Source organism: Seriola aureovittata, chromosome 7, assembly GCF_021018895.1.
Source record: "Seriola aureovittata isolate HTS-2021-v1 ecotype China chromosome 7, ASM2101889v1, whole genome shotgun sequence".
Taxonomy (NCBI): Eukaryota; Metazoa; Chordata; class Actinopteri; order Carangiformes; family Carangidae; genus Seriola; species Seriola aureovittata.
In genome coordinates this window covers 28714298-28732377 of record NC_079370.1, presented here as the reverse complement: position 1 = coordinate 28732377, position 18080 = coordinate 28714298, and the positions used below count along the sequence as shown (strand labels likewise).

General features: G+C 39.9%; 1 protein-coding gene across 1 annotated transcript in view; it reads right to left on the bottom strand.

Moving 5' to 3' along the window:
- Positions 1 to 1319: 1319 nt before the first annotated feature.
- grik2 (glutamate receptor, ionotropic, kainate 2) overlaps positions 1320 to 18080 on the bottom strand; it is a 332322-nt gene continuing 315561 nt past the window's right edge. Inside the window, exon 17 of the mRNA XM_056379852.1 lies at positions 1320 to 3341. Coding sequence (XP_056235827.1) covers positions 3177 to 3341 — 165 coding nt within the window. The 3' untranslated portion in view covers positions 1320 to 3176. The remainder of the gene's footprint in view (positions 3342 to 18080) is intronic.

Sequence of the window (18080 nt, the reverse complement as noted above, 5' to 3'; positions counted from 1 at the left end):
CAGAAAAAGTGATGAACCTGACTTGGGATGCTCTTGTTCAATGCTTTTAAAATAAGTAAAAAGAAAAAAAGAATTCCAACACCACTGCATGTCCAAGCCAGGTTCATCACTTTTTTGTGTCCCCTGGAAACACTTCTATTGTCACCAGTGCACGCAGGGTGTTTCTGGATTTGGTTGTGTTGTTAGTATTTGCAGCACAGGTGTTGCAGTGCATTGAGCCCTCTCAGCTACTGTAGACATGGTATTTCTGTTAATGACTCAGGCCACAAGCTTTTTTACTGAGATTTGTAAACCACTAAAAGATGTCCCACTTGGGACATGTTTGTTGACCCAATAACTGTCCCACATACTGGCTAATGGTTCTTGAGCAGAAACCCCTCACATAGACCCCATGTGAATTGTTAAAAGGGCTACAAGTAGGACAATATGAGAAGCCATCCTCAGACCCACATGGGCCCATTTTTTAAAATTAATTATTTGGATGACAAGGTTGTTTTCAACTAACAGATATCACACTTGGGGCCCATTTGTTGCTCACTTAGGCCCTATAGGCTCCATATCTTTTAGATTTCACAGACATTATGCAGGCTATTGGGCCAGAGGATTATTGCTCATATCAGCCACACTTTATCACACATTTGCACTAGAGGGCAAATACTTATAACCCTTATTGTCAAGGCCATGCAAGAATTGTTTGAATGTCAGAGGCATGAATATATATATATATATATATATATATATATATATATATATATATATATATATATTATAGTAGTTGATGCTATGGCAGATCTGTCAAAGGACCTGCACATCCAAATATTCTGGCTGCCAGCCAAAGTAATTAAATTTACCTGTGTCAGTTTACCATTGGTGTGCATGATATAAAAAATGCCCTTGTCAAATTGGACATGCCGCTATCCATTGAGTAATCTAAATGGGGCCCTAAATGGGGCCCATTACTGAATTGTGAGGGACCCACATGACCTTAGGGATGTGTTTCCCATCTAGGTCCAATCAATAGTTCATGTACTGTCAGCTAAAATAAAAAGTGGCACATGGAGCTTTAGGGGTGACTGCTCACATTGGCCTCTTTTCTAGCCCTCTGTGAAGCTGGAGGGCAAATATTTTATACCTTATTGGTATGTGCATGTTGAGAATGTTTTGAATAAGGCCCAGTTTCCATTCCATCATTAATGTGGCCCATTTTTGTTGGCCATGTATTTTTAGTGTATACACTATATAAAAGTCTAATTACTCTGCTCTTTTGGCTTTCTACAACAGAAAACTTTCATTCAATAAAGACACAGATGAGGGGAAAGTTGTGAATACTTTTTTATTTTCTTTAAACTTGTGCATCAACTTCAAAGGGTAAACTGTGTGCACTCTATTTAGTTTTCAAGTTCAAAATTAGTGAAGTGTCCTTATATTTTTTTTAAATACATCTTTTTCGTTTTTAAAACCATTTACACACAATTGCTCAGCACTGGATTCTAGCAGTCTATCGTAATCAGGGGTGTAGAATGATAAGCATCATCAGCAGTCTTGCTCCCTTCCTGTGTGTGTACACTATATAGTTACTCTAACCAGTATTAACTCTTCTTTCATGTGAAGTAAAAATATCTTTCTTTAAATATGATTCTTTTACATGATAAAAATAGTTTCTTTTTTCTTCTTCTCCAAAACAACTTTATGTCACTGAGGCTTTTCCAGAATGTTCTGCCTCTCTCTTGGAGAACAGAGTACTAATTGGTATGAATCTGCTCCATGGAGAATGAGTGCCCCCTGCACTCATGGGTGTGTGTGTGTGCTTGGGTGTGTGTCAGCTTTGTCAAGTGTCTAGGAAAGCCTCCTGAAATACGGGTGTGGAGTACCACCTCTGCCATGGATGACACTCCTCATGGTGCATTTTGTGTTGATAAAAATCATTACAAAATTTGATTCTCTTCGTACAAAAACACTTTTTCATAGAAATTGCATTTGCACAAGTAAATGTGGGGCTTTGCTGCCAAAGAAACAAAGTAAAGCCACAGGAGTACAAAATAAAATTGGAGACTTGATACTGAGCAAATGGAAAGAAACGGTGTATACCCATACAGAGTTGAGGTGTATTTACTGCAGTAGTGAAAATCCAGTCCATATAGATATAAATAAGGAGTTTCATAAATAAAACAATAAATACTTAGAATAAATAGTTTGTGTGTTGTGTGATTGCTGTGAATTTAGACTTGGTGAGCTGTGCTCACACCATTCCAAGGTTCTTCCTTATTGATATTAAGGGTGTGTACCTCCACAGAATCCTCTTTAAGTGAATACTGGCTAATACATGGACATCAACAGCTCACTACATTGCCCCTACTCCTGCATTCTCTGCTTGTATTTTACCATATAATTTTTAATCTGAAATCCCCCCCCCCACACACACACATTAAAGACAAAGTGTTAGTACTCTGAAACACAAATAAATGTTATCACTCATTTCCTGATGGATGACATACATTTTATCCATATTTGATGTTGATCAATATAATATGTGACTAAGCAATGCCTCTCTGTACATTTTGGGAGCTGCCATCATCTTCAGGGCTGTGGGGTTAATTTAGTCATTCTGTTAACAACTTTTGAAAATAAACAATCCTACACAAATTACAACTACTACTCTCCCCATTCCACCGGTTAGCATCTCTATATTCATTCATAATTTGATGAGAGCTGCTCACCCAGCCTCTTTTGAACTGTGTCTTGAAAGACTGAGCAGCAGCTGAAGATGATACGTCCAATCCTTTTTTTCTTTTTATTGACAACTTCTTTCCCAATTACATTTTTTCTATCTAACTATCTCAACGACTCCTGGGTTTTGAAAATCCTGGCACATGTAGTTTGCCGCCTTGCCAAGCTGGTAGGAGTAATGAGGTAACTCACTGAAATTTTACCCAGGTTCAAGGTATTTCCACAGGAAATATTGTTGAATCTCTTATCCCTAGCTAATTATAAAGAACCAAGAATGACATTCCGTCAACATACAACCAAACACCTCTTCTCTACCTTTAAAATAACCCAACTGTCAACCATCAATACCCACTGCCCCCCCTTACCATTTACCCCACCCTCTTCTCTAGTGTCTCTGCACAACTCCTCACTGCAGGAGAGAGGGTGAGAAAGTAATAGAGATTCACATTTTAGGCCATGGTCTCTTTCCCTGGCAGTCTGCGATCGTTGAAAGTGTGCATGTTGATGACTTCCTCTGTTTTCACCATGACGGTCGGCTGGGGCTTGTGTTTGAGCCGGCGCTGGCACTTGAGGGAAACACGCAGCTCGTCCACCATGGCGCTGCAGAAGGACCTCTGCAAAGGGACATAGAAAAAAGGAAAACAGAATGGGTTTCAGACTGCTTCCCCTGTCCAAATGTTATGGGGATGAGAACAAGCCTGTTCTCCTTGTGGGCAGCCTCGTTTTGTAGCCTCCACCTTGGTGCAGAGCTGCCACAGGGGAAAATAGTGAGATATGCAGTGTAGCAGGCTGGGAATGGAGGAAATTCTGGATGAGAACAGATGAAGAAGTGGTGTGGAGGGAGGTGTAAATGTAAAGGCATGGAATTATTCATCTTAGTGTCTCAATACATCAGTGGTAGATTTGTGGTTGTTGCTGCTCATGCAGTGCTTTTTATGCAGATTATCAATCTGTAATGTCTAATAAATTTTTGCGGTAGGTTTTGTCATATATTACTTATGCTGGGGTATAAAATCTTCTTCATACTTGCTTGGCTAGTTCTACATTAATTAGTAATTGCCATTATTTGTAATAATGCTTTTCTACAGTCTCAGAGAAGGATATGAACTCATTTCTTTCTCAAGACAAAACATAAATATTGGACAATTCTGCAAAACACTTGATTATGTTCAATTACTTCTGATTCATACCAGTGGCATGGCTTTATGGCAGTATTGGTCTGACCCACAGGTTAAAGTTTTCACTTATCCAGTGAAATCTCAATAACTATTAGAAGAAATACCATGAAATTTGGTACATAACATGCACCAAGCACTTTATTAGGAATACCTCTACACCTGCTTGCTTATTATTTATTTATTTATTTATTATTATTGAACAGGTGAGTGCAAGTACTTATAACCATGGAATACTCAAACATAGTGACACTCCCAACACCCAAGTGTCACTGCAGTGTGTTAATATGCAAGAAAGTTATATATGTGACCTATATATGTGACCCCAATTATTCCGAAGCAATAATAACACAACCAATAATATGTAGGAGGAAAAAAAACTTGGAGTATTAGCAAGATGGTAACATAACATTCAAATATTCTGTAGCTATGACTCAAAAGTCCCTACTACTGTGCCTAAATGGTCATTTAAACCGGATTAAATTTAAGTCAGTCCATTTATGTTTAAAAGTGCCCATATCAATACAAAATGTCAATATCTGCCAAAGGCCAAAAAGTGCAACAAAAAAAAAGGAGATGGAGATGTGTCACACCTTGGTGATGGGCCTTTGCAGGTAGCTGGTCCCTGTCTTGATAAAAGTCTGATGTATGAATCCGGTGCTCGCAGTGCTCATGAAGGTGAGGCAAGTACTCCTTGACTCATCCCTTCCAATACAATTTGGACATATATTTTACTAGTTTCCATCGATCACAAGAATATATGTCATCCCTTTGAAACACTACTAGAGGCTTGGAAGAATAGAAGTATAGAATATCCTGACCATGGTCTCCATCAAGCCACCAAAGAAACCTTAGCAGGTCCAACTCCATACTTGGTACTCTGACCTGATGGAACATAGCTTCATTGTCCACCATGACTACAACAGACTCCTTTTTGAACCTGGTTATGACTCCAATCAGTGAGCTAGTCAGATCCTGGCCATGTAGGAGCTGGGCATTTAGCAATTGCAGTCTCCTCTGAAAGATATTCACAGTCCAACATAGTATAGGTTTGCCTGCATATGGACCACCATCCTGGCTTCAAACTATTTCATATAGCTCTTGGGGCTTGGGAACATTGGTTCCACCCCTGCATCAATCTCTGTTCTCTTCACATTGATGAACAGGCTTGCTTTTCTGAGTGTACATATCAGGTAGCAGGAAAAGACAAAGCACAATGCAAACATCTCAATCCAAAACATGGTTAACAGAAAATTTCACTCCTGAGCTCACCCCACACTGTGATCATCAGAAGCTACAATGAGGTGAACAGATGAGTGCAATTACTTCAAACCATGGAGTGACCACCCAAGTGCCAATGCAGTATGCACATGCAAACCAATTACTTATATACAAGAATCTTATATTTGTGGCTCCCACAAACTAATCAGCTATTCATGTGGCAGCAGTGCAAAGCTTTAGTCAATGTTCACATCAAACATCAGAATGCAGTGACGTTGGCATGATTGTTATGGCCAGACGGGCTGGTTTGAGTATTTCTAAAACTTCTCATCTTGGGATTTTCACGGCAACAGTCTCTAATGTTTACTCATTGTAACTGAGAGAAGGCTATGGTAACTCAGATAACAACTCTTTACAACTGTGGTGAGCAGAAAGGCATCTCAGAAAACACTTCGAGCCTTGAGGCAGATGGTCTACAACACAACAGAAGACCACATTGGGTTCCACTCCTGATAGTCAAGAACAAAAATCTGAGGCACCACTGGACAGATGAAAACTGGAAAAATATAGTGTGGTCTAATTTATTTCGATTTCGGCTGAGGCAGCAGATGGCATATGTAAGATGGTAGTTGACAGATGGCAGTAATGGTGTGGGGAATGTTTTCTTGGCACACTTTGGACCCCTTAATAGCATCATTGGAATGGTACAGCCTATCTGAGTATTGTTGCTGACCATGTTCATCCCTTTATGGCCAAAATTTTGCCATCTGCTAAAAGATACTTCCAGCAGGATAATCACCATCTCACAAAGGCAAAAGTCATCTCAAGTTGGTTTCATGAACATGACAGTGAGTTCAGTGAACTTCAGTGGCCTCCCAAGTGACAATATCTGAATCCATTAAAACACCAATGGGATGGGTTAAAATGGGAGATTTGCAGTATGAATGTGCAGCTGACAAATCTGCAGAAATTATGTGATGCACCTAAACATGGAGCAGAATCTCAAAGGAACATTTGCAACATCAAATGAACTGAGGCTGTTTTGAGAGGAAAGGGACAAGCCCTGCACAGGATTAGTATGTTATTCCTAATAATGTGCTTGGTGCGTGTCTTGCAACCTAGATGATGTATTCTTATAACTTCACCTTTCATCTAGTGCCGTCATCAGGTCAAGTTTTTCATTCATCCGTATTGTGGTGACCAAATACTTGCAAAACTATTCCTTTTGGCCTTTGCGAATGTTAGCATGCTAAACTATGATGGTGAACATGCCATACATTATACCTGCTTAACATAAGTATGTTAGCATTTTATTTGAGAGCGTGTTAGCATGCTGACAATAGCATTTAGCTCAAAGCACTGCTGTGCCTGGTGCCCACATGGCCTGAACTGGTACAAATTTGCATGTTTAACTATTAGAAACTATTCAGGGGATCTATGCGTACACAGCTGGTGGCCAACAATGTTCCTCTCTATTTTACATTGAGTAACAATGTTGTCCTTGAAATACTGCATCTCTATGTGACACCAAGTAATGTAGTGTGAGTGCGGATACTTTTCCACAGAAAAAAGAAAAATCCACCTAAATATGCGATAGTCTAACGTGATTTGACATGATATTCTTTTCAGTGCACTGAACATGAATGAAACATGAACCTGTGTGATTTTCCTGATGTCTGGACGTTTGTATTTTTTGCCAGAAAGATTTTTGAGACTCTGCTCTCAAGAAGAATGATGGGCAATCAAAAGCATACAAAATAATCTGGGGTGTCAGATCAGAAAGCGGACATGAAAACATATTTTAACATTTAATTTTGAGTATTTGTGGAATTTTTGTTTTTCTGTTCTTCCCCTCAGGTAGCTAGTGGTTTCCAATCAATCCAGTGAAGCAAGAAAATAACTTTCAGGCACTTTTTTACGTAATTAACTTACATCATATCTGCTGTTGGTCATGTTAAAGCATTTACCAAAATAATAAAGGTCCATTTATTAACTAGTTCTTGAGTCTTTGACTGTATCTTCAGTAAATTAAGTCTGTTCAGCTGTCATGGAAGAATATATATTCATATTTAAATTATTTTAAATCTTTCAGGACCTTTCATCTATGTTGGTTTAAAAGTTTTGCTTGACAGTTGATTCTTGACTTTGTTTTCAAGGCTGATTCCAATAATGAATCTCTTTCCAATGTTCATTCTGGTTTCATTACATCAGAGATGCCTACTCCCAGGGGGAGAGGTCATCAGGTCGTGTCCAACCTTCATCGAGTGTTTCGACCCCGACCACAACACTCTCCAGTTGGCGGGTCGGCAGTGGTGGCCAAGTCACTGCCCCTCTCCTCCAGGCTTCCAGCTAGTGTCCTCTCTCTTATGCTAGAGCCAACAGGAGGCTCTTTCTGCTGCTTCCCAGGGCTTTCGGGCAGCTGTTTTTCTCTCATGGACCCTCACTCATACTTTTGTCAGCGGATTCCATACAGATTTGGCTGGGAATCCACGACATCCCACCTCCACCCTGAACAACCATGTCGTCCACTTTTTTTCCCGACAATCCTGCACCAGTTGTTGGTACTCGGTCTTCTTTCTCTCTGCCACTTCTTCACTCTTCCCACAGAACTGTTAGTTCAACCATGATGATTTTCTTCCCTTCTGAGGACCAGATAATGACATCTGTTCTCAGGGTTGTGGACAGAACCACTTCAGGAAGTCGATTCTCATCTCCCAACCCTGGCTTGTTTGCAACAGGTTTTGTTTGGCTTCGCACCGGGCGACTGCTCTCTGCCCCTCTTTGATAAAGGTGATGGTGTTCAGCAGTGGTTTTGTTTTGGCTGGATGCTTCTTTCTCCCTTCCTGCTCTCGGATGTATGCTAGCATTGTCAACACCCTGTCATGATGCCATCTGTACCTCCCCTTGAACGAAGCAATTTTGCACCCTGAAAAGATGTGCGCCATGGTTCCTCTCACTCCTCTCAACATACAGAGAGAGTCCTCCCTCACTCCCCACGTATATATTATATATTATATTATATAGCCATTGAAGGATAATGCATGTATGGGTTATGAGTAGTTTCAATTCCTGTTCATTTCCAGTCATTCCAAATCAACCAACCTGTGTTTCTAGCAGCGTCATCATGCAGCAGTGACAAACCTTTTAAAACTCAACAAGCCTCAAGTTGCTTGACAGTTGACTACAGTTGATTATAATAGCACACTGAAATGAGCTAAAAGTACTGGATTCAAGGAAAAAATACTGCAAAAATACTGCTATGGTCCATCTGTTTTATGAAAAGCAAGGGGTCTAATATTGTTCAATACTAATTTGTCTGGACAGCTTGCTGACTTGCTGCACTTCAGGATACCCTTTTGGATCACAGTGAATACACTGTAGGATAAATTGTATTTAATTCTAATTACTGAGGAGAAATTAGAATGTGATGAAACTAAACTAAAGACAGCTGGATGTCTACAGTTTTTCATTTAAATATTCCCTTGTGCAATTTATCCACACACTGTGATTATCTTGTAGCTGAACATTTGAGCACCATGCCAAACAGTGTAACAGAGTGTATGCATATTTAGGAATATGTAATAAATGCAAAGCCTCATGCATAATTGAATGATTAAATGTGTCCAAATATTGTGTGACCCATGACACAAAAACTTATACTCAAAAAGAAAGCTATACAGCTAATGCTAACAGTTCAGACTAAATTCTGTTCTCAAAACATATAATAGAAATATGACAATGAGCCCATTTTTAAAATGTTTTACTTGTTGGACAACAGTCCATTCAAAGTGGTGGAGAGCACATGTTCTTTTGTTTCACAGACAAAGGAGGCCATTTCCACTCAGTCCCCCAGAATCCATCACCTTTCACACCTGGGTGTGAAACCCACCTTAGACCTAACAACCAGCTAGTATTGTTTTCTGTGTCATGTGACCCAAGATGTCACCAGGCAAAAAAAAAAAACAGTTGTACCCCTTTGTCTATCTGTCTATCTCTCTCTCTCTCTCTCTCTTGCTCTCTGTCTTTCTCATCCACCAAGCTGTGGGAGCACACTCTCTCTCTGGCTCAGGTACTCCCAGCACCAGGTAACACTGCTGCTACCAGGAACAACAGCTCTCCTCTGCAGGCCTGCTCACACCAGACTGCTGCACTTCACTCATGCGATAGCCTGCCTAAGATTAATCAGGAGTGAAAAAGTTTAATCGTCAGCAGCTTACACTGTAAGGATAACAAAAGGAGTGACCAGGGACTGCCACACAGCCAGACGTTCATCCCTCCAGGAAGCCGCACAAGCTCACTGGACTTTACAAGGTGCACACTAGAGCGAACTGTGTAACGTTGAATGGGCCTAATCTAACCTTGCTTAGCATAGCACAGCACGGCTAAGCACGGGACTGTTAACCTTTGTCAGTGTACACGTATTGATTTGGTTCATGTATCCACTGAGCTTTGTTGTTGTTTCTGGTGAAATGTTAAACTGACTTTTCTACTTTTCCACTCAAAGCACTGTACACTACAAACCACAGTCACCCATTCACACACACATTCATACAACTGAATCGAATCGAACTACTGATGTGCCGATTAGTGGACAACCCGCTCTACTTTCCACATACAGTAGGTTGTTGGTCAACTATTAATATGGTAATTTTTTGTTATTAAGTTAATTGTTAATTACAGTTCCAAACTGTCAATATAATTTGCTAAGGGACTATTAATATTGGCTATCCTCCTGACTAGGATGGTGCCCCAAGGAATTTTAATTCAATTTAAAAATTATTATTTAACATTTTGTTAATTTCTGATAATTTCTGCCAATAATTGATAACCTACCAATGCCCAACATACTGACAAGGATTTCGTGATTGACTATGGATACAAATAACAGTCCACCACACAACCTTGTTTTCTTAAAAATATTGTTTATATCCCTGAAAGGATTATTTTTATTGGTAATGTTTTTTTCAGTCAATAAAGTGCTATGTCCTTAATTTCAGGGAAATCATAGGAAGGTGGTGGAGGTAGATGCATTGGATGAGCAGGGATGTGATTAAGTTAAGTTGAAAAGATAAACAAATTCTATCCACTGACACTTTCAATATTCAACCAAGATGATCTTTACTTAAGCTTAACCAAGAGATTTGAGTTTCCTAAACATAAACAGAAAAATGTTCATGACAGGGCGTTATGGTGGCCTAGAGGTAAAGGCAACAACAATCAACTGCACAGTAAAACAAGGGACTTTGATTATATTTCACTCCAAATTTTTCTAGCATAATGGTTTAGGATACAGGGTTGGCTCTGGAAGGTGTTGTTGCTGTCAGTGTTACACATTGCTGCAGGTGTCTTGCTTCAGTAAAATATTTTGCACCAGAAAATGCAGACTGATGTGTGGCTTCTATGGGAAGGTGCATTTAAATGTCTTGCTACTTGAGCGTTCAGTGACCATGTTTAACATTCACAGCCGACATTTCTTTTATTTTACAGTATAGATATGTTTAAGGTACAGTTTAGGAGAGGCAGCTAAAACGTTTAATCAGGTTCAGGGAAACATTACAGTTACAGCCTAAACCTTTATTAAAAAAGGAAATATCAATTCTTAAGATGTGAAAGGCTGCAAACTACGACTTCTCCAAAGTCAGATGTGCTACTTGTCTATCTACGATCCTGACATTAACCGCGGTAAAGAAGTGATGCCATCATGTCATATTTGCATTCTGCCTAGTGTCAGCCGGATTCAGCCCTCACATACACAGTATTGTTTTTCTATTGACAGACAATGGGACAGGTATGAAATAGTGACTGAAACGAGGCCCATGAAGACCACATGTTGACCAGCAGATACTTCTTAGCCATTTTCAACCTGATTTTATAACCACAATGTCTTCTGAAAAAATCATCATACATGTTAGTTAAAACCAACGGCTGTGTCATGATTTCAGCTATATTTACATGCTTAACGATCTGGTCTGTCTATCTTATTTTCTAAGTCTGGGTAACAAACTGCTGCTCTGTCTCTCTTTTACTAACTGAATACAGTAGATCAAGCTTCAACTTCCGAGGCTAAAAAATGAAGTAAACACTGAAGTGTTAAAACCTGCAGTTCCTCTAATGACCACTAGAGTCTGGCTCCAACAGTGGGTCAATCCCCATGGACTCCAATGTTAAAATGTCCCACTTTACAGCAGAAATAAACATGTTTACAGCCTGGTACAAAAACTTTTGGTCTCTAGAGCTAATTTCCTCTTTCATGACAACTGTTTATATAATTGACCTGTTTACATTTTATTAAGGCTTAAAGTTATGGAGAATTGAACGCCTGGCCTCTGAGTGACAGTGGGTGAGCATATGCTTCCCACAAGTTGTCATGCAGCGAAGTCTGTGCTCCAAATACACCCCACCTTTTTGACGATTTTTGGATTAGCCAGGAATTAGGGGTGGAGTAAGACACTGCCAAGACGGCAACAGTGGAGCAGCTCACTACTTCCATCTTTCTTTACAGTCTTTCACTCCAGGGCAGTACTACAGAGTCTCTCCTATGGAAAGCAACTAAGGTTTGTCCAAAAAGTTCCTAGAATTGCTGCCGGGTGCATGAAACTCCAACATTCGGTCGGCTGACCAATGGTGTAACTTGATCACTCACTCAGTCAGTCAGTCACATTTATAGGGCTTGTTCGCTGTTGCGACAGGTCACCCAGTTGTCCATTTTGCAGGGAGGAACAGTACAAACAGAACAGCCATAAAACAGGTTCAAGCAACAGGCTCTTACCTGGCTGATGGTCAGAGGAAATGGTCAGGATCATCAGTGAGTTAGGAATTAAACAGACAAATGCTGACAGAGAACAGTGTGCACTGTGTCATTTACGCCCACTCGGAAGCACAGGACATTAACTCAAACTCAGTCACACAGCACTGTATAGAACAGAATCACAAATCCGACAGGCAACTTCACATGAGCTTAAACAAACCCTTTGTGAGTGAGGTCTTACAGGCCCATAGAACATCATCACTTATTGTTGTATTATTGTGTCTCTTCAGATTGTAATCCTGTGTTGCTGCATGCCAAATTAGACTGCTGCTTCTTCACATCCTCTCCTCTTTTTTCATAAGCTACTGTGGCATCTGCAAATACTGTGTGAAACAACACCAGCAGGCGGGACCGTAACAGTTCTGGTCCTGGAGATTCTACAGGGAAAAGCCTTTGTTTCTGTGCTCCTAGCTAATAACAGTTTATTGTGATAAACTGTGGTGCAGTTGTATTTAAAAGCTATCAGTGTGGCCTGATGTATATTCAGTATCAGTACTTGCAAGTGGGAAGGAGACAGTGAATGTGACTGGGTGTGAGGTCCGGTGTTTTGCATGAATACACTAAAAGATCCTGTTAATTGAAAGTGCTCATATTTTTGGTGAACAGTGAACTGAACGCATGTTTGCAACTAATGGACGTGAGCACAACCCACCAGAAGGTGGCAGTAATGCACCAAAAAGTTTCTTGCCAACTGCCTGGAGTTTATTGGATGCAGAGTATTGCTTTCTCTAAATTGTGTTTTCTGTACAACTGAAATCATACTACATCTTTCAGCCAGTGACTGTAATGAATCCAGTGGTGGAACCTGGACCAGTCTGTAATCTATTTTATATTTTTGAACTGCTGTATCATTTGGTTCATGCAGGCTAAATAAAATACCCATTGCATCTACAGTTTACTGGCACTGTCCTCTTTTTTTCACTTTCTGCATAGTAAAGAAATGTATAGAGGTGAATTGTATTTGTAAACCCATCTATTTTGAGTTGTCATGCTTTATGACATTGATGTGGTAAGACACATGAATATATGTACATAAAAGTAATCTCTGTGCTTCTAAAGTAGTTTAGAGTCATGTGGCAGTGATCGGGGGCTGGAGATGATGGGTAGGACGAGGGTCTACCGAAAAAGAAAAGCTGAGAGCAGCTCATTTAATAAAATATCAAAAATCAAAATTGTGAACTAGGAACATGAACTAGTCTGTGCGAACTGAACTTTGTGCTCTTGTGAAGTGTGAACTTGCACACTGCTATTAATATTGCTCAGTGACCACAGACAATGCATGTAATATTGATTCAGATACATAAAAAAACCATTTATTCTGAGACATACAATTACCGTACTGTAAACAATTGTGAACACTGCCGATTGGCTCAGATTAAACTTTCTCACACATTGGCTGAGTGCAAATGGTTGTATAATGAAAGATGTACCATGTCATCACCTGCCGTAAGACAAGTGAAAGGTCGTATGCAAATAAGTTTTATCTAAGCTGTTTGAACTTTTTGCTGAAACTGCATTTACATGAAAGCAAAAAAAAAAATCATGATTTTTTTGAAGTTGATTAACTCCACAAAACTGCTGATAGGTTTTTGTTTTTTAATTAGCACATCTTCATACAATGTTCACTTCATAAAGTTAAAGTATAATTAATATTTGGGGACAAACACAAAATAAAGAAGCATTTTGGTGAATTTTATGATAAATGTGACTTTACACTGCAACACAGTGTAGCAGTCATTAAAACATTAAACTACGCACCTATCAGAACATTAGTTCTTTCTCCATTTCTTATTTATGTGCCCCAAAAGCCCGTTCAATCCATGTTTTGGTTTTAGGATTTATAGCATTTAGTTTAAACATATTGCCTATTATAAAAGGGCTGAGAACGAGATTGTAAAATTAATGCACGTACTGAATATTTACCCAAACTATGATAAAAATGGAAATCACAACAACGGTAACATGCCACTGACATAGGTGCTACCAGCTACAGTATGTTTACCATGATTTGCTCCGTTTACACAATGTATTGAATAAAATCATGGTTAAAGCTGCATGAATTGACTTTTGTGTCCACTTGATGGCAGAGGAAACAGTTGAAAACACAACAATGAAATACAATGTTATTATCTTATGAAGCTGTTTTGGTAAATCCTAACTCTGTCTGTCTTTCAGTTTTCTTGATAACTGCTATTCCGATCAACTTCAACCCTTTTGGGTGTTTTGCTGAGGACACAATGAAGTGCAGTGTTATAGTCATAGGTTTTTTTCATAGGAGGCCAATCGCGCAATGAATGTTTTAGAGATTTTGTGTTTAGACGACATTAAAATGAGTGTTAATCATGTGGTTGTAAAATTTTTATGAGTCAAAACAACAAAACAACACATTAACACAGCTGTGGCCATTGATGGACTTTCAATCAATGCATATTCATGAGGAGGGTCGCATCAATGATGTAAGAACAACGCAAAGCAGTATGTTGTGCATAAATTAGCTATGTGGTCACATATGCAATTGTAACAGGCAACTACTTCCACCGCAAAGGAAATCCCGCCTTTGAAACAGTAGTTTGGTGCAGTTCAAGCAGACACTGAGCAACATTAGCATTCATGTAGTCAAATTTAAATCCAATATTCACTCTCCTTTTAGCTCTGGTTTGTTTCCCACCATCTCCTAAAAAAAACCATCTGGCTCTTTAGCTGCTAGCGTTCCACTATGTTCATCAGTTAGTATCTAACTTTGGGTGTCTGCTGTTCGGTGCTGGACAGGTAGCGTACAGTAGGTTTACACTGAAAACAGCTTCCTGCTTCTGCTGGACACCAGGTTGATGAGTAAAGTTTGTGGGCCTCTACGAGAGGCTAAATAGCTGCAGTCAGGTGATATTCCTCTGTGTCCATCAGTACGTGCCCACATTTTACATGACATACAGTCATTTGACCCACTGTTAATAGCTGTAAGAGCAATAGTAGCACTGATACGAAGTAGGGGCCATTATTTTAGAGTCATATTCAGGTCTGACAGTGATTGATGTTAAAATGCTACATTTAGCTCCTCTAAGTTGACAGCTGTCCAATAATGTTTGTCTTATTAAACTGCCATTTCTGGTGTTCATGCTGGCATCTAATGTATCGTGCTAATACTGTTATATATTACACCTGCAACCAGCAACATGTGAAACGGCTACAAATATATGTTTTTCACAGTCTTACAGTATACCTGAGTCTGTGTACTTTCAGGCAGTATGTTCTTTCGTTCCAAACCAAAAACTAAAAACCAATAAAAAACATGGTATTGCCTTTTTTTTTCGTTTTAAACCAAAAACAGAAAAACAGTGTTGTGTGGCAGTGTTTCCACCAGTAACAGCCATATACTGTAGCTCCAGGCTTTGAGGAACACTGGGTCCTGTCTGATCGCACACAGGGGACACATTGCCATCATGGCTGCCTGCTGGTGGCATGTTGGATAGATGGTGGCTGCTTGGGGTCGTTGGATTACTGAGTTTTTATGATGCGCAACAATTAGCCGCAGCTGTATCGTCTCATGTCACTGGGAGATAGCTCAGAGGAAGGGCCGGCCCGCTTTGAGCAGAATGGAAAGGTTGTAAATCTGACACTGAGAGCAGGCATCAAAGGGAAAAAGCTGCATTTAGCCCATGCAATTTTCTTACACAGGCCTGACTGTACAAATGAATAATGGGTAATAAAACTGTATATCATGAGGACATTTCCAGGGGAATATTATTGATTTAATCTAATTCTATGAGGATGTTATAGGTGCAGTAATCCAAAAGTAATCAGAAGAAGATGATGTATGGAATAGCTGTTTAGCGAATATATTAATCCTGAATAGACTCAGTTTAAAAGGAACATTGTTGGTCTATTGTTCTGTCAAGGTCCCTCACCTGTGAGAGTGAAGTAATGGGCTCCATTTAGCTTGAAGGGAGGAAGAAGAGATGTGAAGCTGTGATGCAGATTGGAGGGGCACGACTGCGCCATAATCCTGCCCCAGTGGGCAGTAAATGATCAGCTACTTTGAGGGTATATTTAATCTGAGGGTTCCTCTAAACTGCCAGCCACATTTCATGCAGTGCAGTCTGAATTTTGCTTGGTGTATGACTGTCCTGATGTTGTCCTTATGTTAAATACTATGTCTCTGCGCACACATATTTAGTATTTGCAAATGAGTCTGAAGAGGAATGTAACCAGTCGTTTTTTTGTCCAGAATTACCAGGCCCCCCTCCAACTGTATGTGTATTCCATTATTCCAACACACATAGCATGAACTGTTGTCCATCAGTCATACTCCATCAGAAAGTTCTAAATAGGTGGATATGTATTTAAGTGACAGTGACACCAACCGGGACAGACTTCAAAGCAGCATATGGTTTGGTCACCTGCAAGAGAGCTGGAACAGGGGGCTGCACCATGTTCCCTCTCAAGGCCTAGACAGGTTCCTCTACTTCTGTGAAAGAACATCGGTGAGAAACAAGCTCAGGACCTGAATGCGATAATGACGACAGAACGCTGCATGTTACCAGCTGTTGATCAAATACTCACAATGATGTCAGATGCAAAATTTTTCACAAAACTGGAAGTTGGATTTGGATTTTGGCAAATCCCGATAACACCAGAGTCACAACCTCTCACTACCTGCATCACTCCCTCTGGAAGATACCTCTTCAACTCCCTGCGATTTGGTAATTCATCGGCTCCTCAACACATAAATGTCTTTAAGTATAACCACTGGTGTGTTTAATGTTGCACAAGCTTGAATATTGCCAATGTCTCCTCAGTAGAATTCCAATCCTTCACCTTTAATTTACTGTTGATACGGTGATTTGGTTATAGTTATTAAGGTAATTATTAAGTTCCAGATTAATAGTAATAATTTGAGACTGAAACAATATTGGCTTTTTTGCCTTTTAGTTTAGGCTTGTGCCCACCAAGACTTTAATCTATTTTAAAGTTATTATTTAATATTAATATTTTTAATATTAATATTTTCTTAATTTATGATATCCAATAAATTGATAGACAAGCGAAGATTCCAAAATGCATGGTGTCCAGCTCATGAGGCAGAGCTCAGATCCAACAGTTATAAAAAAGAAAGTATCGTCATTACACATAACCAGTGTTTCGCAGGATGATCCAATATTAAATGTCTTGTCAGGCGATAGATACACAGGCAAAAGAAGGCAGCATATCTTGGTCTCCAATGGAGAAGCCTTTGGAATGGGACAGTCTCAATGGTCTCTTATGACATGTGTCAGGTGGATGCTGATATGGAACACAGCTACAGATTCCAGTTTATTTGATTCCAATCACTGAGCTTCAGCCCTTCCACTAAATCAGTTTTTGCCTGAAAAGCAGATCTACCCTTGCCATGTAACTGAGACCAACCGCCTGAGTCATTAGACTTTTCCTTTGAGCACAGACACGTCTTTACGTGTTCACGAGTGTGTTCATCCATATGCATGCATGTGTGTGCATGTGTGCATGTGTGTGTGTGTGTGTGTGTGCTGTGTTGATGAGATGGGTTCCTCACACACAGCTGGTGGTCCCTGCACCCCGAGAGCCAGGTTAGTCTGCGGCAGCCTCAGCAGCAGGCAGGAAGAGAGGAAAAAGCAGGAGGAGGAGGAGGAGTGGGAGGAGGAGGAACGGGAGAAGGAAGCGGAGGAGGAGCTGAAGGAGGGACAGGAGAGAAAAGGAGTAGGAGGCAGAGGAGGAGAGGGAGGAAGGGGAAAACCATGGTAATCATGGAAATCTGACAGACTAGCGTGGAGATGACAAAGAAATGGGTCCCTCTTTTTTTAAGTAGCCTTAAAACTTTCCTTTTTGATGTGATTTGTTGGGGAACTGTGAAGATTTAACTTAAATTAGCAAGAATAATTTTGTGAAGCATTATTTAAGATATGTTTTTGGAAAAAATCTAAGACATTTTCTCTTTTGCCATGACTGTGCTCTTCCTGTGAAGCCTGTGAGATGAATATCTCCATCTATCTGAAACTCGCACAGTAGGTAGAGAAAAGACGTTTTGAGAAATGCTCTCGTTTGACATCTTAAAGCTGAAAAGAGTCCCACACATTTCATACAGTGAGGTCCAGGACATGTTTACAGTCGCCTGGCACAAACAACACAACAACACAAAA